General features: G+C 44.5%; 1 protein-coding gene across 3 annotated transcripts in view; it reads right to left on the reverse strand.

Annotated features, from left to right (window-relative positions):
- ZFR (zinc finger RNA binding protein) overlaps window positions 1–25,482 on the reverse strand; it is a 691,036-nt gene that overhangs the window by 647,469 nt on the left and 18,085 nt on the right. For all 3 annotated transcript variants that reach the window (XR_015309278.1, XM_086960497.1, XM_086960498.1), the window contains exons 2-3: window positions 15,098–15,193; window positions 14,867–14,948 (exon numbers count right to left, since the gene is read on the reverse strand). Coding sequence is in view for 2 of the 3 variants with exons in the window: in XM_086960497.1 (XP_086816623.1) it covers window positions 14,867–14,948; window positions 15,098–15,134 (119 nt within the window). In the remaining variant the exon portion in view is untranslated. The remainder of the gene's footprint in view (window positions 1–14,866; window positions 14,949–15,097; window positions 15,194–25,482) is intronic.

Consider the following 25,482-nt stretch of genomic DNA (forward strand, 5'->3'; position numbering starts at 1 on the left):
GTAAACCCTGACATGGGCAATGATTACAACAGAGATGAGGGCTCGTCTGTGAGACGCTTCACGTGCACACGGGCGGAGCCATCCACAGTGATTCACCGACAATGCAAATGAGTGGACCAAGTTACTCTCGCGTGCACCTATTTCTCCCCCCACCCCCCGAGATGTGAACTAGGTACGGGTCGATTGTTACAAGAGGAGGGTGCCGTGCCTGTGATAATGAGCGGTATATGCGGTATCTGTACCTTAATCCAAACTGTCCTTGCTTTCATCTGTGATGTACTGAGCAAGTGTTAAAAAAGAATAAAAGCTGTGCCGGTGCGGACAGTAAAGAACAGATGGACGTTCAGCACCAATAATGAAAACCCAGCACGGAGAGAAGCTGTAAGTACTTTAATCCGACATACTATCCCAGCTGACCCGCCATCAGTACTGGAATCAGGCCAGACACAGAATGTAAACAAGTCAGCGAGGCCGCAAGACTGACCCCGTCCGGCATACCAAAAACAGGATGGACACACCCGATGTAATCTAATGGATTTAAAATAGCGCTAAACACTGGTCTTCAGAGAGTTTCTAAAGGCTCACAAAGACGGCGGGGAGAAGACTGGGGGCTCCCACGACATGGATACACCACCATGTTTCTCCGAGGCGAGGTAGGAATGCCTTGGAGAAACCAGCGTCATTTTTTGATTAGTGCGTGGTTTTCTTTCTCTCCTCTTCCCATTGGCTGGAAGGTAAAATTCCAGCCAATGGGAAGAGGAGAGAAAGAAAACAGAGAGAAAGTCAAAAACACACCCTCGAATCCCGTCTTGAACTGAGTGACGCCCCTCTCCTCCAATGGCTGGCCTCCGTTCAGGAAGCCAGACAATGGAGAAGAGGGGCGGGTTCAAGCCCCCTTACTGTAAACATAAAATCTCGGCTGCGCGACACTGCCGCGCAGTGTACGCTAGTGTTAGAAGGGGCGATCCCAGAGGCCAGGTTATGTCTACCCGACTCCTCCGTGACCCACCTCTCCCGCCAATAATGCCGAGCCTTACGAGAGATCTCCGCTGGGGAAGACCTCAAGTATTGAATCGTACACACGAGGACCACACCACACTTATGAACAGACACCACACCGTGGGTTTTCGATATCAACTTCTTTATAATCAAGTAAAAGGATTAGCACTCTATATACAACGATCGAGGGATCGCAAAAGTCTCAAGGCTTCAGGAAAGGGGTAGCGGGACAGTCTCAGTCTCATAGGCCAGTACGTAGCGTACCCTGCCCACAGCTCTCAATCCTTGAGCCGGGGGGTTACGGAAGGTGGTAGCTGCACTGGGGATCCTACTCACTGGAGGGTGACTCAACTCGTGTTGGTAGCGTCGACAGTCCAGCCGGACTAGAGGACTCCTCGAGCCGCGACGAAGTCAGCAGGGCTCGATCCGGAGGGTAGTTCGTGAGGAGCCGCGACCAGGTCAGCAGGGCTCAATAGGTTCGGTGTCGATCTTCAGAGTTCAAGCTTGAGCCGCAACGAGGTCAGCAGGGCTCCGATGTTCCAATTCCGAGAATGAGCCGCGACAGCGTCAGCAGGGCTCGAAGAGTTTACGAGGTTCAGTTCGGCCGCGATCAGATCAGCAGGGCTTCCTTGTCCAAGATACAACTGCCCGCTAGTTCAGGGGCGGGCCTGGATATAGTCCAGTGGCCCCTTGATGTCCGGACCCTCGCAGGCGGAGGTCCAAGGCTTTGGGGGCGGCCCGTGGGTGAGGTCCGGCGGTTGGTCCTTTGATCCCTTTGAGGATGCGTACGGGAATTCCCCAGACGCCAGCAGGTCTGGAGCCAGCACGCGGGGAGGCCGGAGGTGCAATCGAAACTGGCCCCCAGGGGAAGACCAGAGGTGTGACAGAAACCAGTCTCTCAGGGTAGGCCGGAGGTGCCATCGAAACTCCTTGTCTTCTCTCACTAGGGTAGCCCTCACCCTCCCAACGGGGGCTGGCGCGTCTGGAGCCTAAGCTGCGCTGGGGCTGGGGTCATGCTAGGCCCACGGAGTCAGGGACCTCAGGAAGGGAAAATAGCTGCCGGTGGGTCTATGGGGCCTTGCGGGTTTGGGGCGCACTGGCTGGGAAGGTGGCCGGGGACAGGCCGATGCGGGCCGTGGGCGTTTGGTCGGACATGGGCAGGATAGCTAGGGGTTCCCAAGTACGGAGCTGGGCTAACGGGGAGCTGAGTAGCGGGGGTAACCACGCCACGAGGCCAGGTCCAACAGCTAGGCGGAGACCTCAAAATGTGCTATGGCGCGCCCAGTGCTGGCTGCATCATAGCTCTTTTGGAAGGGGAAGAGGCAACACAAATAAATAAATAATTAATTAAACATAGTACCTGATCAGCAAAATGACCGCAATCAAGCTGAAAAGCAATCTGTACCTGGTCCATGCTCCAGCTGAAGAGGCGATGACGGTATAGGCTGCCTAATTACAAGGCAGCAAATTAGACAGACAAAGAAACAGATGAATTTGAAGCAATGGATAGGGTGCAAGCCACTTGGTATATACAATACACCTCGCAAGCAAAAGTGCATGCGCTGTCGCAGGCAACACCTCAACCCACACAGTTGTCTCTGATGACTAGCATCCCAATGTTCAACGGGGCCACATCTAAACACTGGGTCCTCTATCTCCCCCCCCCCCCCCTTTCTCCTCCACAAAAAAATACACCCATGGATGATTTCGGGAAATGGCGCCCAGTGCATATTGCACTAGCAGTACGCATCAAAGTCTGGCTTAGACCATGAAAAGGTCAGCTCCCTGGTGGTAAAATGTCAATCTTGTGCAAGTCTCAAAAGGGCCTGCAGCAATGCTTCAGTCCTACCCAACTGCTGCCTTGAAAAGTGTCCGGAACACGGAGCCATCTCCCCATAGTTCAACAAGCAGCTTGTACACCACCCTCCCTCAATTTGCAGCTTCCAGGTGCAGCAGACACCTCTTTGCCGTTTTCACCAGAAAGGTGGTGTAGCAGCGATGGTGCTGCGAGGCGGCTTCCGATCTTGCTCCCAAGTCCCTCCACTGGTCACACAGACTCCTCCAACAGGCAACAACAGCCCCAGTAGTTTCAACTCCACTGGCAAAAGTGGCAACAGCATCAATGAGATCAGGGATACCACATGGCAGCCTGAAACTTCACAGCAACCCCAAAAGGGTTATCGACTTCCGGCACAGAGCGGTCGGTTCAATTGGGACATCAGTCCCAACTGGACCAGCTGCCACACTGAACTCAATGGGATCCACTGGCCAGGATCCCAGTCTAGCGTTGCTTCCTTCAGACCTTGTGCTCACAGGTCTAGGCAGGCAGACACAGTGGAAGTGATCTTGGCTTCTGGGGTGATGGTCCCATTAAGCAGCTGGGAGACGGACCGATCTTGGTCTCCAGGCCTATTTTCAACAGCCTGAAGTCTTGGCAACGCTTTCCCCTGATGTACAATGCCGTTAAACTGTGTGAGACACTGACTCATCTTTACCGTCCAAATCCAGACACATGATTTAGTATTGGAGCGTTTGCAATTCGGTTTGTGGGCGTCCTCTCCTTTGATGTTCTCGCTCTTCTGCACCGCCCTTTTGTCAAAGGGAGTCTACCACAACAGGAGTGGCTCATACGTGACTGACCCAAATCACACTGACCAAGGAAATAACTGGGGCACACACCTGGCTGCCAGCCTCCACTTTCCTATGCCTCAAAAGGTTTAAAAAACTAAGCCTTCGTCTCGATCAAGGTTAGCTGGTCCACAGTGTTAACTTTATCAGCCTCACCATCCTCATGACAACGAGCCCAGACCACAGTGCCAAGCCAAATAGGGAGAGAGTGTGCGTGCGCCCGCCTAGGGAAGACAAGCAATCCACACCCTCCTGTCTGGGAGCTACAGTACTCACCACAACAATCCTCTCCATATCATGGACTTTCAAAAAAGAACACACAGGACTCCATGTTATGTACCAGGCACGCGCACACATTCCAGCATGCAGGGTCTGGCGCTACACACAATCCATGCAGGCCAAAGGCGAGTCACGCACACAGCTACTGAACTTTACAAGAGTGGGCCAGTAGGCCCCAATCAAGTGACAAACCTAAAAAGGCATGTTCACACTCCCAATTACCACTGAACATATAACTGGTATGCTGCCACCATGTTGCTCGTGTCACTCAACTCCAGGTAGGGCAACTGCCCCCTATCAACCCAAGGGTAGGACTTGGGCACCACTTCCAGTCTAATCAGACCAAATTACTGAGAGACAGGCCTTGGTCAGGGCATTCACATAATTGTTGACCCTCAACCAAAAACAATTTTCAGTGATGCAGATATGCATGTATCCGGGGAACTAAGGAGAGGGGTACACATCCATCACCATGCGGGGGACATTTCCGTCCCAACACTAACTTTAACACTGAACCTTTCATAGATTTTGAAAGGTCTCTATTGAAGAACATTGTTGCTTTCCAAACATGGAATTGAAGTAAAAATCTATTGCGATTCCACTCACTTGGTCTTTGTGACATACACAAACCGATTAGCATGATCGGCTTTCTAAGTATCAATGAAAGGTCGTTGCCTGAATTCTCTGTGTTAATGGTTTCTATTTTTAAAACGTTATTTTGCCTTATCAACCAGGTCCAATTGCTCTGAAAAATACAGTGTAAATTCACCAACCGCAGACCTCTCTGGATAAACACCTTTTCTCATACCCCTTAAACTTTGTGAAGACTCTTTCCAAAAGTGGTAGCTTTCACAAGTTATGAACTCTTCCAAAGCCCCATTCACCGCCTCCCGGTAACTAGATTGCCTTTTTAGGAGAGGGTGCCAGAGCAAACAAACTGACTGCCTTCATTTTTTAGGATGAGAACCCTAACTTTACCCTACTCTTCCAGAGAATAAAATTCTGTTACAAACAGCAATCCTACCAGTAACTGTCAGCAAATACAGCATTTACACTTGATGAAATCTCCTTTTTCATTGGATGGCCCAGAAACTGGCAAGAACTGCTCCTCAAAAAGATGTTGGCATTTCCAGACTAAATATTTGAAACATCTGGTCAGAAAAATATAATCTCCAACCACATGTAGGATATGTTGCCATGTCAAAATATTAACTTTCTCTCAAAAGTTGAAATGTTGCCTTGATAGGAAGCTGGGTGTCCATCACACGTGCCTGATTTTTGTCTTCTCCTGTCAGATACCTTCTGACAGTGGTGAGTTTGTGCTGGAACAAATGTCCTTTTTATTGTTCGAACACTGTGTAAATTGTTACCTTATGTCTGTGGGCAGAAGATCCCAACCCTCAGAAAACAATAAAACCATATTCCATGTAAAGTTGCAATATTTAAAACAAAAAAAAAAAAAGGACCTGCCTGGTATCAAGATCTACAGAGAAGTGCCCTGTGAAAGTAAGCAGGAGTGACAACCCTGCATGGCAATGTGGGCCTCGTGCTTCAGAGTTAAACTGCACCGCTCACGCACTTCTCACTTGTGTCACCCGAACACCTAGTGATACGCCTCACGATCAAAGGCACACAGATATATAACATCTAATTTCTAATTTAATTTCTAATTTAAAACACTTGTAGAGCGCGGCGTACACCTTGCGGTTTCTTGGCGCTGGAGGTTCAGTAACTGAGGGAGAAAGACCATGGAAGGGTGGAGTAAGTATTAGGCGGGGAAAGCCTGGCTGAAAAGGAAAGTTTTCAGGTCTCTACGGAAGGAGAGATACTGAGTTGCAGAACGGAGATTGTCTGGAAGTGAGTTCCAGAAAGTAGGGGCCAGAGTTGAGAAGTTAGAACCGCCCCACTTTTTGCGTGAGAAGCGGGGGATCTGGAGAAGGGACTTGGAGGAAGACCGGAGATTTCTAGCGGGGACATAGGGTTTAATTAGTGAGGCGATGAAAGCGGGGGCAGTGCCCTGGCGGGCCTGAAAAACCATGCATCCGATCTTAAAAAGGGAGCGTTGTTTCACAGGGAGCCAGTGAAGCTCTTTTAGAAGGGGGGTGGAGTGGTGATAGCGTGGAAGGCCGTATATCAGCCTGGCCGCCTGGTTCTGGATGGTTTGGAGTCTACGCAGGCTGTACGCTGGAATGCCATGATAGAGGGCGTTAGCGTAGTCCAATCGTGAGATTACCAGGGCGGCTATGATGATCTTAAGTGCCTGGGGAGAGAAGAAGCGGGAGACAGAGCGGATAGTTCGGAGAGTGAGGAAACAGGAGGAAACCACGGAACTAATTTGTGAGTGAAGAGTGAGCTGATTATTCATTTTAACACCCAGTGTTTTGACCACGGTGGAGGGGGATGGTGCCGGGCCAAGAGAGGGGGGCCAGAAAAGAGAGTTCCAGGGGCTGGATGAACCACCAGTGAGAACCAGCTCGGTCTTGTCAGGGTTCAGTTTAAGATGGTTGTGGTTCATCCAGTCCCTGATGAATGTCATAGTTGACTGGAAATTAGAGACCGAGAGAGGAGAGGGGGACAGATCAAAGATGAGCTGGAGGTCGTCCGCATAGTTGTAGACAGTGACCTCCAGCTGCTGGAGTGCATAGATAAGAGGAAAGATATAGAGATTAAAGAGTAAGGGAGAGAGAGAGGAGCCCTGGGGAACACCGCAGGTGACAGGGAGAGGGGTGGAGGTGAAATCGCCCAGTCGGACCGCCTGAGTGCGGTCCCTCAGAAAGGAGGAGAGCCAGACCAGAGCTGATCCCCCGATGCCGGCCGCCTTGACACGGGCCAGTAAGATGGTATGGTCCACCGTGTCAAAGGCGGCGGAGAGATCAAGGAGGACCAGTGCCTGGTGGTTGTTGTCATCCATACCCTTTCTGAGGTTGTCTAGGACTGAAACTACGACCGATTCGGTCGAATGCCTGGGGCGGAATCCTGCCTGGCGAGAGGCCAGCCCCCCATTCGCCTCGATGTGAGCGCTCAGTACCGCGGTGACATGGCGTTCCATCACCTTGCCCAGGAAGGGCAGCAGGGAGATGGGGCGAAAGTTAGCCGAGATGGAAGGGTCCGCGCCGGGTTTCTTCAGCAGAGGCACTATGGTGGCGGCCTTTAGTGCAGGGGTCACAACACCCTGAGCCAAGGAGCTGTTAAGGAAGGCGATAGGGGGATCAGGGCAGCTAGAGTAGATTTGCTGTAAGATGCGTGCGGGGCAGACGTCCGCCGGAGACCCCGACTTTACTTTGGGGAGTATTGCCAGAAAAGATTCCTGAGTGAGGGGAGGGATGAGGGTGAGAGGGTTTTGGACGGTGGGGGGGGAGGGATCAACATCGTACAAACTCCGATTAGCAACAAAAGAAAAAACTGGTAAAACGCAAAAATAAATTACAAACGTTATTGCATCATAACCTTACAATTAAATATAACTATTGGCTGAAATAAAAATAATTTTAAAAACTTCACATGAATCCAATAAATACTAACCACAACTTAAGCTACCCAGAGTACGTAACGGCGTTAAAAAAATTACACCTCTTATTTTCATGAGATCCATTGCACAACATCCTTGAAGACAGACTAGCAATAACCTGCATGCAATTGACCGTTCCACAGTACATGAAACTGTCGTAAAAATTACATTATCGAAGAACAGGAAAATGGAACCGTCATGAAATTACATCTTGGAAAAACTAAATCTTGTCGGAATTTAAGAATATTACAGCAGTGATAAAGCGAAATGGTCTGGCCTTGGCAAGTTATAAAAAAAATTTTTTTTAATTGTTGTTACAAGCATGTGCTAAAGACCACAACCTAAAAATGGTTGCCACAGGTTTGCATTAACAAGCATTTTAAATGCAACAGGTCTCGCAATTGCGAGATTTTGACCCATTGGCATTGTAAACGACAATGCCATTTATTTATGTGCTTTTAAAAACCCCTGCAATAATAAAAGGCATTGTCATTTATAATACCAACAGGTCAAAGTTTCTAAAATGTGAGACCTATTGCATTGCAAATGCTTGTTTTAAATGTGCTCACGCAAGCTTCATCTGACACACAGGCAACAACACAGTGTCTGCAAAGCATCGCCTTTCCGACTTGGTGTGCTCGTGTAGTTGCTGTTCAGAACATGGAGTAATCGGAGGTGTACCTGGTTAAGCTTGACTCAGAGCCCATAGCTGTTGCAGTATTCATCCCCAGGGGCCCGGACACCCGCCTCTCTTCACCTTGATGCTCCTCAGGGACAGCTTCTTCTGGTTCTGCTAGCTGTCGGATGGAGCCACAAAGACTGGTAAAAAGGTGCCCCTGCTCGCTGAAGAAGAAGAATAGGGCGAGGAGGAAGCCTTGCAAATCTTGTTGTACTGGACCTAAGAGGGCAGACAGCACAGAACTCGGGCAGGGGCTGTCCCCCTCAGAAGCAGGCGATGCAGTCCAGGAGGAAGCCGATCCTGTCCAGCAGAAGGTGCAGGGTGTGCTGCTTGACCATCAGGAAGTGCTAGGGTCCTTCCCGGGCGATGCTTCAAGGCACCTTGGACTGAAGCAGTATAGGGGTGCCGGGGTCTAGCTCCAGGTCCGCTAGATGCTAGAAAAGTTCCTGATGCCGCTCCTTACTGTGCTGGAGTCCTGGAAGCCTCTGGTCAGACTCATTCAGGGCACCGGGGGGGGGCTTTCCGGATCGCTGCAGTCCTGCGAGTCCCGCTTAGCCTCCCTAAGCTGATGGAAGTCCCATGGCTTCCAGCCCACCGCTTTCTCATGCTGTTAAAGCTTCTAAAGTAGGCAGTTTTTATATTGTAAGCACGTAAAATGCAAGAGTCGAGGGAAGTGCTGTAAACAATCATCCTTCGTAGACTCGGCTCCCTGAGACAATTTTAATAGATTGTAAAGCAGCCTGGCTGACAGCGATTCTGCCTCGGTTTTTTCAAGCCTTCTTTTACGAACCAAAAATTTGCATTTCTAAAAATCATAGGAAAGTAGACATACGTAACTAGGTCTTTTTATGCTCGTCGGCGATCAGTCTTCGGAGAGTCTCTCAGCCAGTCCCTTCAGTGCTATAGCGCTCTTCTGGGTTGGGAGCTCTTTAACCCTTAATTGCTGGTACCTTGTTTTCAGATCACTTGGGTTCTACAGAAAGAACGCATTTATAAATTATGATCGGCCCTGATGTAGACTTTTGTCTTTTTCTGCCGTCCCACTTGGACAGCCTGGCCTGCTTTCCTTCTAAAGTAAAAGGTTTATTATCTTTATGGGGCCATGTGTTTGGCTCCATAAAGATAAGAAACCTTTTACGTCGGAAGGAAGGCAGGCCAGGCCGTCCAAGTGGGACGGCAGAAAAAGAGAAAAGTCTATGTCACAGAAGGCTCTTTCCCAATGGCTGGCCACCGTTTAGCATAAACGGTGACGCCGGCCAATGGGAACATGCTAACTTAAACGAGCTGGCCCTTTCACTAGTGATGATTTTTCAATAACAACAACAAGGCTTGTAGTTGTGCCATGCATTTTATTATTAATTACGAAGCAGACCGGGTTAAATCGCCACATAACCAATCATTCAGATCGCAGGGAGAAACAATGTTACGTAAAAACTTTAGAACCTTGAAAAAGAGACTGAAAAACACAACTAACTTGTTTAAAAAGTTAACATACAAAATAAATTAAATACAAAATGATTCTTTTAAACTAAATGTGTCACTTAAGAGAAAGGTACTATTTTTTGGGGCGTTAGTGAAAATGCAAACAGGCATTGTGTAGTGACCCAAACAGTGTGGTCAGAGAAAAATATATTATGTCCACAATAAAAATAATAAATAAAACCCCTACAAAAAGCTGGGCTACTTTTTTTTGCTGTTGCATGAAGCTTTTATATTCTGCAGGCATAATCGAAATATAGAGGCAGGAGACAGACTCAGATTTGCAAATAGGTACATAGCAAAATTAATCAGCACTTTCTAAATGAAAGTGGATTCTGTAATTCTCTGTGTATATAAAAAAAAAAAAAAAAAAAAAAAAAAAAAAAAAGGAATGCCGTGCCCTTCAATCGGCCTGTAAATTATGGGGTCTGAGGGGCACCTATGGTGCCCCCCCCCCAAACATCCCTGCAGCATGTAGTAGGCACATAATGGTGCATGGATGTTTAAAATGAGTATTTTCTATTGAGGCTGATGCTGCAACCCGCAGCACAAGCGGCAAGAGAAAATTTTCACTTTCTGATCGTCGTGAAGGAGGTCGCATCATAACAGTGGAAGAGGGACTGCCAACTCCTTGTCGAGCTACCCGTTTCAGTTACAATGTCGGTCGGACGCTCTTCCAACCAACATCATAATTATGGCCTATCAGCCTGATTCATCATTGGGAAATTTTGAGAGTCTGAAATATCGAATCATAAGGAATCGCTATTCCAGACTCGCAAAACGGGATTCATGTAGGAATAGCAATATTTTTTGCTATTCCTACAGATTCCTTATTTGCGATTAGCTAATTGCTAATCGCAAATAAGGAATAACTCCCCATTCATTCCTATAGGCCAAAAGGCCCATAGGAATGAATAGGGAGTATTCCTTATTTGCGATTAGCAATTAGCTAATCGCAAATAAGATAGCGATTTAAAGGGTGCCAGGGGTGTCCAGAGGACACCCTGTAGCACCCCTTAAAAGCTAATTTAAACAGGTGTTGCGCACATACATGTCCAAAGGACATGTGTGTGTGCAACATGCAACTTAGAAAAATGCTTTTAAAAGCATTTTTCTAAGTTTTCGCTATTTACCACGAGGTTTGACCTCGCGGTAAATAGCGGGCCGAAATTGCGAATTCGCAATTTGAAAATGGATGATTAATTGCATTTAAGGAATCTCAAATAGAGATTCCTTAAATGTAATTCCTCGCAAATTTGAGAATTCGCTATTACCGATTTTTGCATTTGGGATGATGAATCCCAAATGCAAAAATTGCGCTCGCAAAGGGCCAGATTCTGAGAATCTGGCCCTTTGCGAGCGCTGTTCACCTTCATGAATCTGGCTGTAAGAGTTTAAGAGAAAAAACAGGGCAGTAGGTGTTTTTCATCTATGCACCCCGGATCTTGAACAGAGTCTTCGTATCCATCAGGACTGCTCAGATTTTGGAAAGAGCTGAGACATACGTCTGTGATGAACACTACCTCAGAATGCATTAACTGGCCACTGACTGTTTTTTTTTTTGGACAATGTGCAGTACTAGCCTGCCTTTTGGATAGCTTTGTGATACAGAAATTATATTTACCTATTCAATGGGGGAAAAACACAAGGGTTAGAGTAACGTTATAACTAGGTGAATATATTAGTGACAACATTAACATTTTGACAACAGAAAAAAAAAAACACAGAAATTCACCAGTTATAGTTAGCAGAGCTAACTAGGATGTGCACCCACGCCATGCACTGCCTATGACCTCACGTAATACCTCACTCGTGACAATGTTCTGACATCATTTATGACATTACTGATGACATCATCCAATGAGCTTCTCTTTGGACATGTTTTGCATAGAGCGTACAATGCTCTTAGTAGATACTTTTTAATACTCTGTGGTGTATTTCTCATGAGAATGTCACTATCTGCAAACAGTGTGGTCCTTCCATACAGAAAACCATGTTAACAGTACCCACTTTTCTTGTTATATCCACTTCTTTTCTCGATGTAGGTTCAGTGAGTGTCGGGGGTTTGATACAGGTGAAGACTGTCCTGAGTAGGGCATTAGTTGTGTAACAAGGCTTCAGTATCTAGATGAACATGGTTTTCCCTGAACAGTTGTATACAGATTGAATACAATGTGCAGGACAGGTTACCCTTTTATCTGTGGTTCATAGTCAACATGAACTCGGCTACCCATGAAGTGTATGGTAAAGGGTCAATGCTGTACACAACTCAAGCTTGCTTTACCTATGGGGTTATATGTATGATAGTAGTAATTATGCTACATCTTATTATTATTCTGAGCTATTTTGCACTTACTTTTTATGTTCTAGTGCAAGAACAGTTTATAGAGCAATGTGTTCAAAAGATTCTAGGATGAGGTCATCAGTGATGTCATCAATTATGTCATTTGAGATATCAGGGATGTCATAAATGACATAATTGAACATGTAATGAGCGATATAATAAGCAGTGCATGGCGGGGGCACACGTTATAGTTAGCTACTATAACTGGTGAATCTGTTTTTTTTTGGTGAAAACTTTAATGTTGTCACTGACATTCACCTAACTATAAAGCTACCTTTGGTTTTTTCAAATTAATTTCTAGGGCTTTTTTATTTTGCTTAAAGTACCATTTTCTTACCATACGTAAAGCTCAAACTCACCACCATGGGCCCCCATCTACCAGGTCAGTTTTAACATTTTATGGGGAGGGTGCCACAAGCCCCCCTCACTGACCCTGATAAGGACCTGGGGCCCTCTATCCCCCAGGGCCACAAATTAAAATAAAGTGGAGGGGGAGGGCACGCGGCCCCCGCTCCAAAACTTGTTAGGTAAGCCCTATGGCCCTACCGCCAGGGCCATTTTTTTTTTAATTGAAGGAGATGGAGGGCCATGTGGCCCCCCACCCGAGCTTTGTTAGGCCCTGGCGACCCGATCCCCCAGGTCCACTAGTAACAATGAAAGACGGGGACCGCGCTACCCCCCACCCAGAGAAGTTATTGGCCCCAGGGATCCCATCCTTTGAGGCCTGCACTATGAAAGGTTAGTGCACCCACCATACTCTTGTGGAGGGCTGCAGGGGGAGCCCCAGGGTACCCACTGGCTTCCTGCATGCAAAGGGAGCCAGCATTGCTCCTGCCAGGAGGGAGCAGCTATGAACTTGATCAGTTTGCCTATCCGCATAACTGCAGGCAGGGAAATAGATCTAAAGACTGCTCCCAGCTGGCATGGGAGCGGACATAGCATGTGAGCTGGTCATGGGGGCCATTAATAGCTATGGGGAATGAGGGTGTCACGCGTCCACCCCTCCCATTAAGTGATCAGCCAAAGGGGGTGGGCCCCCCAGGGCCTTTAATGGCTCCGGGAGGGAGGCAGTGTGCCCCCCCCCTTTTTTAAGTAGTTTCAGCCTGGGGGTGAGCTGCCAGGGGTCTCTGGAAGCTCTGGGGGGGCCTCCCCATATTTTCACATTTTGCCTATAGGTTGGCTCCACCTGGGCCTATAATGGCTCTGGAGGGGCGGCACGCAACCCCCTTCTTACGGAATAAGGAGAATTATTCATGAATGAAATCTGGCTGCATTTTGTTTTGGTTTTTCTTTTCGATCCAGTGGTAGCTACATGGGATCACTGCATTTTTTGCCGATTTGTTTTGATTGTGGCCCGGGGGACATATCAGCCCGAAACTTTACAAGAACAAACTAGTCAAAAAGTAGCACCTTTTTGGAAAGTTATGTGGAGATTTGGCAAATGGGGCAAACGTTATTATCAACACAAAAAACGCTTTTCCTATGGAACAGCTGACTAACCAGTAGCGGTATATTGACATATATATCTGTACTCACTTCTATTGTCTGCCAACAACAATTGTTGCTTTTGATCATCCCTCCAAATAAATTGCAGAAATCTCTGTTCATATTATACTTATGTTGAATAACATAACAATTCAAACTAAAAAGTTGGTTTCCTCCAAACTCAGATCCCGGGTAAGACACCACATGAATCTCAAATACTTTTCTCCACAGCAACCTACGAACCAACACCTAAGTTTCAAAGGTATCTTTAAAATTATTTGAAAAAGAAAGTCTAGACCACCTGGGTCCAAATTATTTTACTGTCAAAATCCTCATCCACCTTGGTGTCAACCTGCAGTTTTCACCTTGCAAGAGGAGAGATCCAGAAGATGTAAAAAGAAAAATGTATAAATCTGTTTCCTTTGGCCTAAGATTCTAGACTAATCAGTTGAGTCTCAGACTGCCCCTCAATCAGTCCAATGCCTCGGAAAATATCTTAAAGAAGCAGGCTACAACTACGTCTAATCTAAACAGAACTTTTATCCTGCCCCCACCACCCCCATCGTACCCTCATATACATCCCATAAACATGCACTCCTGGCTCATATTCATGCCACTCTGCAAAGCACTACAGGTTAGACAGATCAAGCTACTAAAATACAATCTCCAAAACAAAATACTCAATCACAAAAAACAAACCAGCTTGTCCCTTTTATAATGGATTATTAGCCTTGATTAAATCCTACAAAATGGTCTTCAACCTCCTCATAGGACATTAACATTATGTATATTGAATCCCTGTCTGCAGTAAGGAACTGAAATATGAAGCTAACCAAACTAACTCCCAGCCTATATTACTCACAAACAAAAGCTTGTGTAAAACTTCAAATTGAAATGATTATGAGAAGCGAAAAGGGAAGATTTTGGGCAATTCATGGGCACAAAAGCATGTTTTGAAGATGGACATTCTTACCATGCAAGAGTTCTTGAATCAAGACCCAGCCAACTACCCAGAAATGTAAAATCTAAAACACAGTCATAAAATTCACCACATGCCAAAATTATAAAGTACATGTGCTCATTGTACGTCTATGGAGTCCTACTGTTTGGAGGCAGCCACGTCGTACTTTCTGTTGAACTATATCAAAATTATGTAAAGCGTGCAGCAAAATTGAAAAAAACGCTAGGCACCAAACTCTGAAACGCTCAAGTTGCTCTATAATTAGCATCCTAAATACATTTTTATCAGTGATACATTCAAGACTACATATTTAAAGGCTACATGAAGGCCTTCATTTAAAAGAACGGATAACCTTATTAACATTGTAGGTGTTGGAGTAATGCTGTGCCTTTTTGATTCGGAAGAATTATGAACTAATTTTGTTATTACAGTTGGTTACACAAGCAAAGAATCACAATGTATTGTTTCTCTGTAATTCATTCAACTTGGAAAAAGATACCTTACCCATACTGAGCAGCACCACCATGAGTAAATCCAAAGTAGTTGCCAGTAGCCATTTTGGCCTCCTCACCCAGCCGGCTTGGCACTGTGATTTAGTATTCACAAGAAACACAGAAGAATGAGAAAAAGAAAAAATATATATAATGGGTCAGACATGCATATTAGCAAAAATATTATACTATCTTTTTTAAAATGCGTAGTCATCCATTTATGAAAGCCAGAGGTTATTCTCACCATAGGTGAAGGACACAACTGGGCATATTGGAATCATGGGTACGGTTTGTAGTTCACCAACGTTTATCCTCTTCTCATTAGCTGAAAATCAAACACCTGAAAAACATGGAAAATGTTATGTTAATGTTAGCATTATGCAGCAAAAAATAATATTTCAAATCAAAGCGTTTGTTTTTCATTGTGTATTTTCAAAAAATAAAAGCTTGACTCTGTACAAACCCAAGCTAAATATTTAAAACTCCCAAGACCACATGTCCACAAATGTTCCACTAACACACTCTTGTAGGTGGAGTCTGACATGTCAGTCAAACACACTTTACTGACGTTGCCAAACCCTAATTAGTCTTTTGGAAGAGGCAAGTTGGAAAATCTGTTTTCCCCTTACATTAAGAAGTGATGTGATCTCACGGACATCCTGGTGACAGATTTCACATGGAAGGTTGTGGAATTCCTGTAGCCCGACCCCCAGGACATATTGTTTGGGGTCAAGGACAAGTAGTTTCCATTTTACCCTAGGGCAAGTAGGCACAAACCCCTACAGCACAAGCACTTTGGCTGCAGTGTACAATACCACATTATGAATCTGGAAGGGCATTGTTTGCAGTTAAGATAATATTTGTGTCCATGTGTTAATGCTGTTCAAACTTTTATTCATGGTTCATTAAATCAAAGCTTTTATTATTAGAGTGAGCGCTCTAAGTAAATGTTGTAAACTCGGACTGAACTAGGGACAGGTGTTCCAGTATAAAAATGTGCACGCATTATGTTTTCTAAGATTAGCAATATGGGGCTATGTAGAACGCTCCCAGAATGCTCTCAGATTAGATGCAAATATTTTCAGAAGCTTGAAAGCAAGATTGATCATTCTCTGCTTTCAAAATAGAATGTTCACAAAAAAATCCAAATAGGAAGCATTTTGGTAAACTATTGTAAAATTTTAGGTACCATTTCTTTGCAGCATCATTTGAAAATGTGTTGATGTATGCTAGCATTTCTCAAAATATTCATAATGGAAAAATCAGTTTCAATAAGATCATGGGAAACAAAAACAAACAAGCATTGGCAAAGCCAAAATGTCTGACCTTGGTGGTCAACCTTTTGTTTTTGTCAATGTGTGTCTTGTTTTGGCATGGTTTTTGTAAAACCTTATTGGTGTGGAAGCTGCTGGCCCCTCACCATTATAACAAACATTAGCAACAGCAAAAATAGTTTTTGTCTCAAAAAGCACACATTGCCACAGCAGTTCCTGGTACTGAACAAAACGACTGTCGATTATGCTCCTTATGAAAGAACAGAATGCTGTCACACACAATGAAGCTAGCTGATAGAGAGGTACACAATTTTAATCAACACAAAAGGTCATGGTTAACGCAAGACCTAATTAGGGGCCCAATTGTTAAATAAAGTCTCAAAAGTGCACTTATGTACCTGCATTAAGTGCAGATATACAACTTTCGTGAATACACAAGACTTTACAGAAGTAGGACAAGAAATAGTACTCCCAAAAAATATTTGTCAACAGCATTTTAGCATGAGCAAATATGCAGGTGTAGATTTGCTCATGCAAAAATCTGAGTATTTGTACGTTCACTTTCCCTCAAACCACTTTTTTCCCAACCCTGGAAGAAGTTTTAGGTCTGCCATTGTCAGGAGTAAATTTCCAGCCTCTCTCAGAATGGGGAAAGATTAGTGAAGAAATGCTAAAAACCCTTAAAACATGCACATTAGTAGGTTTGCACAGACTCAAAATGTTATTCCAACCCTGGAACTGTTGCTTACCATTAACTTCAGCATCAGTATGTAAATCTGCGGAAACATAACATAAGGGAATTGCTAGTATTCAAACCCTACTATGGAAGGAGCCCTGGCATAATGAGAGAGGCTATTTTGGAGCTCTTATATAATGAGATTGCTGCTATTATTGGTCACAGCATAACATGATTTAAAAAGGGACAAGTGGGTTTTGTTACAGATTAAAGAAAAAAGGGGTAACCCTCTGTCCCTCAGAACCTGGGTAGTATGTGGTTAAACAAGAAAATGGTTCTGTTGGGTAAAACAAAATTGCTTTAGGACTGCTATAAAATGCACTGTGGGACGGATGCGCTCAGATACACGTTATTTACAATAAAAGTTTAACTAAATAAATCAAAAGATTGTTTGGCTGTACTGTATAACTTTATTAGAATTTAGTCATTCAATGATATTTCAACAATACATGGGTAGACTATCAGCATATGTGACAGAAGTGTAATTTAGTGACAGTTGTGTTTTTAGTGCTCAAAATGGTGAAATATGTACAGTGTAGACAATGTCATATATACAGATATATACAATAATTTGAGCGGCCAGCTAGTAATTTTTGACCAAGGTTTCCTATTTTTCTTGTTGGAATCCTGGCTGTGCTGGACCCCAAGAAAAGCGTCGACGCTTCGACCCTATGGTGCCCCAGGCGGTGGTCACGGCAGGTCTTTACAGGAGTGGGAATGATAGTTTAGGAATCATGGCCGGAGTATCTCAGCCTGATCCTTTATAGGCACAGGGGCTTGTGTACCCGAAATCAAGGATGAAGTCGGTCCGGGACGGTGGTTCAGTGACACATCCGTCAGGAGCTTTACAATAATTATGTTACAGGACAAGTTGATTTATGAAGCAACCTCCCCATGGAGAAGTAGATATTTTATTAAATTTGTCACCCCTTCAAAAAGTGCTTCGGATAACTTACGTGTAAACACAACAAATCTACTTGAAGCGATCATACTTTTTCCCCCCCCTCATTTTTAGGTCTCGGCTAGCTTAGGCTGCGCAGTCTCGCTGGCGAGATTTTATGTTTTCTAGTAGTGGGGCTTAAACCCGCCCCTCTCCTCCATTGGCTGGCTTCCTAAACGGCGGCCAGCCATTGGAGAAGAGGGTGGTCTGTCAATTTAAGCCCAGTCTTTTTCGGATTGGGGGCGCGTTTTTTCGGTCCTTTCTCTCTGTGACGTCATCAGTCCAAAACACGTCCCCCACTCTGAAAAGGACGGGGCTTAGTTCATTCGGGTTTACGCTTGTTTTTTTTAGTACGTTCGCTGGTATGGTGTCCCTTTTCTACCTCTACATGTCCTACATTCAGAGGAGTAGTAAAGAGAAACACATGATGCATAAACCTACACATTCAGCGGTGTTCAGAACAGAGCACATGATGCAATAAAATACATTCAAGGTTGCAGCGCAAGAAGACACATGATGCCTAAAACATTCAGGAGGTGCAGCGCAGGGAAAGAAAGGAAGACACATGATGCATAGAAATACATTCAGAGGTGCACAACAACTCAATAGCGCAAACACACACAGTAGGCAGTTACCATCCTAGACATAGCAGATAACCACCTTGCGCACAACTCACATAAGCCACCACCTGAGGCAGTCCCTAGGCCAACTGGCCTTGTTGGGCTCAGATGCCCTGAGTCTCAATGTCAGGGTGCGCTGCCATGCAGCGCCAGTCTCAAGAAAAGAAAGCCTAAAACGTAGCAGCTGGCACTAAGGACAGCGACAATGTGTCCCGGCCCCACTCCCTTCTCCTCTGCACCACTCTGCCCGGCCCCAGCCCAGACTCACCGGGACTCCGACGCGGGATGCCAGCCTTCACTCTCTCCGGGGCGCCCTCAGCACACGGGAGCCCCAGCAGCAGGAGACGCTTTCTCCTCTCTGCACCGGAGCGGGACTTCCGGTCTTCGACGTGCGGTGGGGGCGAGCACCGGCAATGTGCCCCGCACCCCCTCCGCTATTCCTCAACTCCTCCGGGGCCCCCTCCGGCACACGGGAGCCCCAATGACCAGGCCGCCATGCTCCTTCGCCTCTTCACACACGGCGCAGCAGCTCCTCATCAATGGGCCAATCCGGTCGCGGCTCGGGCGGCAAGCCTCCACACTCGTCACGCAGCTTCCAGGAGTCAGCCAATTACAGCGCGGCTCCTGGACCAGGCCCCTCTGACGCGGGGCGGATCAACCAATTGGAGCACGGCTCTGGGGGCAGGCCCACGGCAAAGGGCCAATCAGAGCGCGGTTCTCCTCGTGGCTCGGCCAATCGGGTCGCGGCCTCTTAGTTTCTCTCTCCGCGGCTCCTAGTCGATTTCAGGCCCCCAGGCTGCGGCGGTGAGAACACGGGGCAATGCCGGGTGGGCACCGGCCTCCATTAAATGCAAATAAAAGCGCTACTAAGCGCTTGGGCAAGATGAAGCGCTCCAAAGCGCTAAAAGGGCAAGAACACGCGCCCGCCAGCCCAAGAGTAAAAATAAAGCGCTAACAGTGCTAAGAATCAAACCACAGCGCCTCCAGCGCTACAAGGACATCCAAAGTCCAGTAAAGTCTCTCAGGAGATGCAGCAAAGTCCTGGGGGGATAAGAAGGTCCAAAGGATCCCAGGGCAAGTCCATCAAGTGTCCAGGGGCTGGGCAGGGCCCAGGGATCCCCCTGGGCCCAAGCAGCAGCAGCCCCTGGCAAGATTCAAGTCCACAAACAAGAACATTTTGGAAGGGGACACAGCCCCTTCTTATACATAGAAAAGTCTTTGAAATCTTTGTGTAGGCAGTGTGAGAACCAGCTAGAACTGGTTATAGGGAAGTCCTGTCAGTATCAGGGACAGAGGTGACAGTCGCCCAGCGGGAGGTGGAGCCAGCTTTGTAGTCAGGCAGGCACAGCCCTTCACTATCAGGTGCCATCTCCTCCCACTTCCCTGGCAGCAGATGCTGCCTTTCATCCACGGGCTGACTCAGACAACCTCCTGGGCTCTCCAGCCCCTGTCACCCTCAAACCAGACAGTCAATCCACAAGCAGGCCCAGGCACTCCTGGACCAGGCTCACCAGCCAATCACACGCCAGACACAAATTACACAAATATACCAACTTCAAAAAGTGGCACTTCTAGACTAGACCGAGTCATGCCGCATATACCATTTCGCAGCATTCAGTTTCACGAGTTCTCTCATATCAAACTCGCCCCTGCACTGCCCACAAATCAGGAACTACCATGGGCATACATATTCCCCATTCATTCCTATGGGAGGGCAGGTCACTCACCACACATACACAGAGAGCTCAAGCACTTTACACTGTACCACAGTGAAAAAGTGCGCAGAGGCCTAAAATCACCAACACCAGGTCACAGAAACAGGCTAGGAAAAAGCAAAAAGTCTAGGGGTGAACCTGCCTAAAGGGCCGGGTCCAACATTGCTTAATAGTAAGCAGTGGTCCGTTGGACCACTACCTGCGATTAAAAAATATTTGTTCGACATAATCAAAGAGGGAGGGGGCCAAGTGGATTCTTTCCATTTGCAAATGGGTTACCACCACTTTTAAAATTGTTGTAAAATATTACTGTTTTGCAACTGAAGTTTTGTAGCAAAATAGTAATTCATACCATACCAATTCGGTATTTGGAGGGACTCCCAAAACATGCCCCTTCCAAATACTGAATTGCGAATGCAAGTTCCAATTTAGTAACACGTTTCCAAATTGCATTTTGTACATCTGAAAAGGCATTTTTTAAGTATCAAAAGGCCCGCTTCTGCGAATTGAGCTGTTTGGGACCGGAAAATGCTTTGTACAGCTATCTGGCCATTTTCAAGCAGACCAATATGCATTCAGTGGTGCTGATTTACAACTTCTTGCATTCCATTCCAGCATCACTTGACCACAGTTCCCTGCAGACTTTTGGTGCTGATGGTTACCGGCATAACATAAGAGCCCTATCTGCAGAGTGCACATTACCGCCTGGAGGCAGCTTGGCACTGCTGGGAAATTACTGAAAATTATTATTACCCAACTCTGGTATTCATTTTTTCAACACCAGAAGGATGAAACGCTGACTTGACCCGTCGAGATTAAAACCTTATAGGGTCAAAGTCAGATCCCCGCAGTGGATACATTAGTGTACTGAGTCGCCAGGTCCAACGGAGGGAGGAATTCTGTCTCTATGACTGTAATACAACTCCCTGCCTGGCTTCTTTACTGGTTGAACCACAGCTCGATGACTCCCATCCAGTGATACAGAGAATCCGCCAATACATGATAGACCGGAGGCCACCAAGTTCTGAGCCAGTTGAAATACCTGAAAACACATTACATAGACCTTGGCGCAAAAAAAAAAAGAAAAGAACCCATCTTGCACTTTTTTGTTGCTTATCTAACATTTACTAGAGTTTGAGCTATTGGCATTGTAAATAACAATGCTTTTTATTTTTGTTTTAAAAATCAACATGTAAATGTAAATAAAAGGCATTGTTATTTACAATGCCAATAGCTCAAACTCTAATAAATGCGAGACCTATTGCATTGCAAATGCTTGTTTGTTATTATCTGTGTTGTGTATATTCGGACATGTGATAATTGCATACTATGTACTATGGATCTTCTTGATGTATTGCGCATTATATGCCTGTTATGAATGTGACCAATGTTTTGTATTTGCTTTTGACAAAATAGATAAATAAAATAAAAATTAAAAATAATTAAAAAAAAGAAGACTTGGTCTCGCACAGTAAAGAACAAATGCAGTGAAAGCCCAGGTACAATAGGAGTTGGGTGCAGGATGTGACCAAGGCAGTGTCTTGTACTCGGAGGTTGCAGAGGACAGCCAAAATCATGACAATTGGCACAGGGCATGGCGATGAACCAGCTCCCCATCCAGTCCGCACTGCACTGAAAATATAGCCATCGATGATACAGAAAGTACTAACGAAAGACGGTACCACTGGAAAGGCTGGTTTAGTACCTCAACGTAGGCGTAACAGAAATGTGTAAGACCCCTAACTAAAATCTTGCTTCATATGGTGTTTCGAGTTATGAACATCACCGGACAGTTACTAAGTCACAAAGGGCTAGCTCACACTACAAAAGACTTTCTCAGAATCTAGTTAAAGGCGTGCAGATTTACCAATCTTCCTATTCGACAATAGTCCAGTCTAATTTATAGGAACTGCCAAAATAAAGTCTAAGCCTTAGAAATACTCAAAAAGATCAGTTTGTGTGGTAAAGCATTGCGAGCATCACAGTTCTCCCTATTCACCGATCAGATCAGGGAACAACATAACCTTCAGCCCGTCAGCCAAACTGACAACACAACCTGTGTGCTTTTACTGCCAGTCCAACTAAACAGTTCTTGCTGCGAAAGTGAAAACACTTTTGGATCTATCACCAACAACATGTGTAATTAGTCTTTTATTTTAGACCCATTAAACTATCCTATAACCAGAAAATGTTGGCTTACCATCCGTCACTTTCAGCTACTGAAAGGTGACCAGTTAACCTTTGCAAATGGCCTTCCAGTGTTCAGAAAAATGAAAGACCGCAGTTTTAGTAACGTTGTATTCGAATGAGTTAGAAACAAAAAGGCATGTTCTGGTCGAATCTGTAAATTATGCAGCATATTCGAATGGTTATGTGGCAAGAGAAAAAAGTAAATTATGCGCAAAATACTTCAGCAATGCATAAGTGCAGTGGCTCTGCACATATGTATGTAAAAATAGACAAGTGTTAATTATTTGACACTCTTTTCGTTTGTTTGTGTGCTTTCTTGCAGCATGTGGTGTTTCAATAATGACATTCTTACGGTCTTTTAGCGTTACCACTCATGCCTCATAGTTATAATCAGTTTCCACAGTAGTGCTTTCCCAAGCTTTAAATCAAAAGTTCTGAATAACTTTAATTTGGTACTTTCACAATTAAAGTATTTGAAAATTAAATTTGATTCATCTCTCAAATCTATTTTGTGGTATTCTTATTTCAGTTAAACATGTCCTTTCTCAAAAGGTCACCTTGCATAGGTCAAATTACCAGCTGTCTTCGGATCTTTTCACATGGAACTGTGCGAGGGTGCAGGCAAGTGAACACACATCTACATATGCAAAGCATCACTAATTAGGATTTTTTTAAAGAAAGTACTGTCAGGCAAGCAGTCACTGCGAAAACCAATGAAATATAGAAGCTTTAGTGATTAAGTGTAAATATATTTTTGTTCCTCTGCTGAGTCACTTCTTTCTGTCTTGGAGACATCAGAAATGCACACAAAAGCATCAGCTGGGTAAATATTAATATATACACACATATATATATATATACATACACATATACATATATATATACATATACACACATATACATATATATATACATATACACACATATACATACACATACATATATACACATATACATACACATACATATATACACATACATACACATACATATATACACATACATACACATATATACACATACATATATATATATATATACACATACATATATATACACATACATATATATACACATACATACACATATATACACATACATATATATATATATATACACATACATATATATACACATACATACATATACATATATATATATATATATATATATATATATATATATCCTACTGGCGGTCGCCAGTAGGTATATATAGTTAGGATTTTTTTTAATAGGGATTTCTGAAAATTCTATGTTGAATAACTTTGGCGTTGGACGGAATTGGCTGAAATGTTCAGGAAAATGGCACATTTTGTTTCTGAGCGTCCCCTGAAAGTTTGGGGGGGGGTTTCGTCAAGCGGGGGCCGAGAAAAAAGGGGGGGTCCCAAAACGTGTTTTTAACATTGAGTTTTCCATAGGGCGGTTGGACTCACTTTTATCTCGAACGGCTGAATGGATTTCTATGAAACTTGGCAAAATTGTAGAGACTGTTTGCCCGATGTGCCTTAGCTAGGTCTCAAGATATGTGCTCCAGTGGATTTTGAGAAATTAACTTTCAAAAAAATATATATATCTGTGACAGCGTCCTGGTTAGCGCCCCGGTTTGCGTACCAGACGCGTAACGGAACTTCGCGAGGAGAAGCGGATTGGCTCTCCGGTGATTCAACATTCTAAACAGTCCGGAGCGGCCGCCATCTTGTCTCTCGGTAGGATCGAGAGACAAGAGGTGGAAATAAACAAAGGAGAAATGAATGAAAGGGGCAAAGTAGACCCCTCCTGACCCCCTAGGATTGATGTGGGGGCTATTAAAGGGCTATTAATAATACATTTTTTTCGATTTTTTGCGGTGGAAGCGCTACCCGGTACGCGAACCGGGTAGCTCACCGGTAGCGTAACGGGAGTCCGCCATCTTGTGTTTCGGACGAATTTAGTCACAAGATGGAGGATAAACAATGTTGGGAATAGGTATAAGGGGGCACGGGGGACATATCCTGACCCCCTAGGTTTTCTGAGGGTACCCGAGGAGGCCCATATATGTAAAAAAAAAAAAAAACTTTTTTATTCAAATTTTCGCACGGTTAGCGCCCGGTCCGCGCACCGGGTAGCGTTCCGGAAAGCGGAACAAGGGGAAAACCAAGGGAAATAGTAAAATAATATTTTAGAGTGCTTTGAGGTAGGGTAGCTCTGAATAGAGCTGTTGTGTTGTGTGGGTGATGTAAGTACCAACATGTAGGTACCAATGAAGAGTCTAAAATTCAATGTACACCGTCACCTCTGTAGATATTTTGTATGTTCTAATATGGGTTATTTAAATGTAAATGTGTGGAAAAGCACTTCATGCTTTAAAGCAATTGTATTTTTGAACTGATAGTTCTTTCCTCTTAGTCCTCCTCTGTTTTTTTCCCCACACTCTTCAGCATGATAGTTGATAAATTTGTTCCCTCAAAAAATGTATATACATAAAAAAATTATATTAAATACATATAAAATATATTTTTCCTTTAAAAGAAGAATACATTTTACAGCTTTTGATATTTGCTATTAAAAAACCATTGAAATTTATTGAAAAAAACCATAGGTTATAGACCATATATAGTTAGGAATTAGCATTTACATAACCTTGTAAATTCACTGAAAAAACCATAGGTTATAGACCATATATAGTTAGGAATTAGCATTTACAAAACCTTATTTTACTCACACAAAACCATTGAAATTCGCATATATAGTTAGTTGCACTAACTATATATCGCGCACCCGCAATCCACTGCTGATCATGTCACATATTACATCATTCATGACATGGTCAGTGACATCACTGATGACATCTCAAATGACATACCTTCCTGAAATCTACTAGTCGTCCTCTGAGGAAGCGGGACTACACCCTCGAAACGCGTCAGGACTATAGACGAAACAGGACTTTCATCAATTTTTCCGTCCTTGACAGCTATCCAAGCACTCTGCCCATTAAAGCAACCTTGAAACATCCCCGCGAGTGTGCAGTGATTCCTTCACGTGAGCGGCATATATAAATACATATACATATACACATATATATATATAAATACATATACACATATATATACATAAATACATATACATAAATACATATACACCATATAAAAATATATATATATATATACATACATAA

The sequence above is a fragment of the Lissotriton vulgaris genome, chromosome 3_1 (genome assembly GCF_964263255.1).
Source record: "Lissotriton vulgaris chromosome 3_1, aLisVul1.2, whole genome shotgun sequence".
In the NCBI taxonomy this organism is placed as follows: Eukaryota; Metazoa; Chordata; class Amphibia; order Caudata; family Salamandridae; genus Lissotriton; species Lissotriton vulgaris.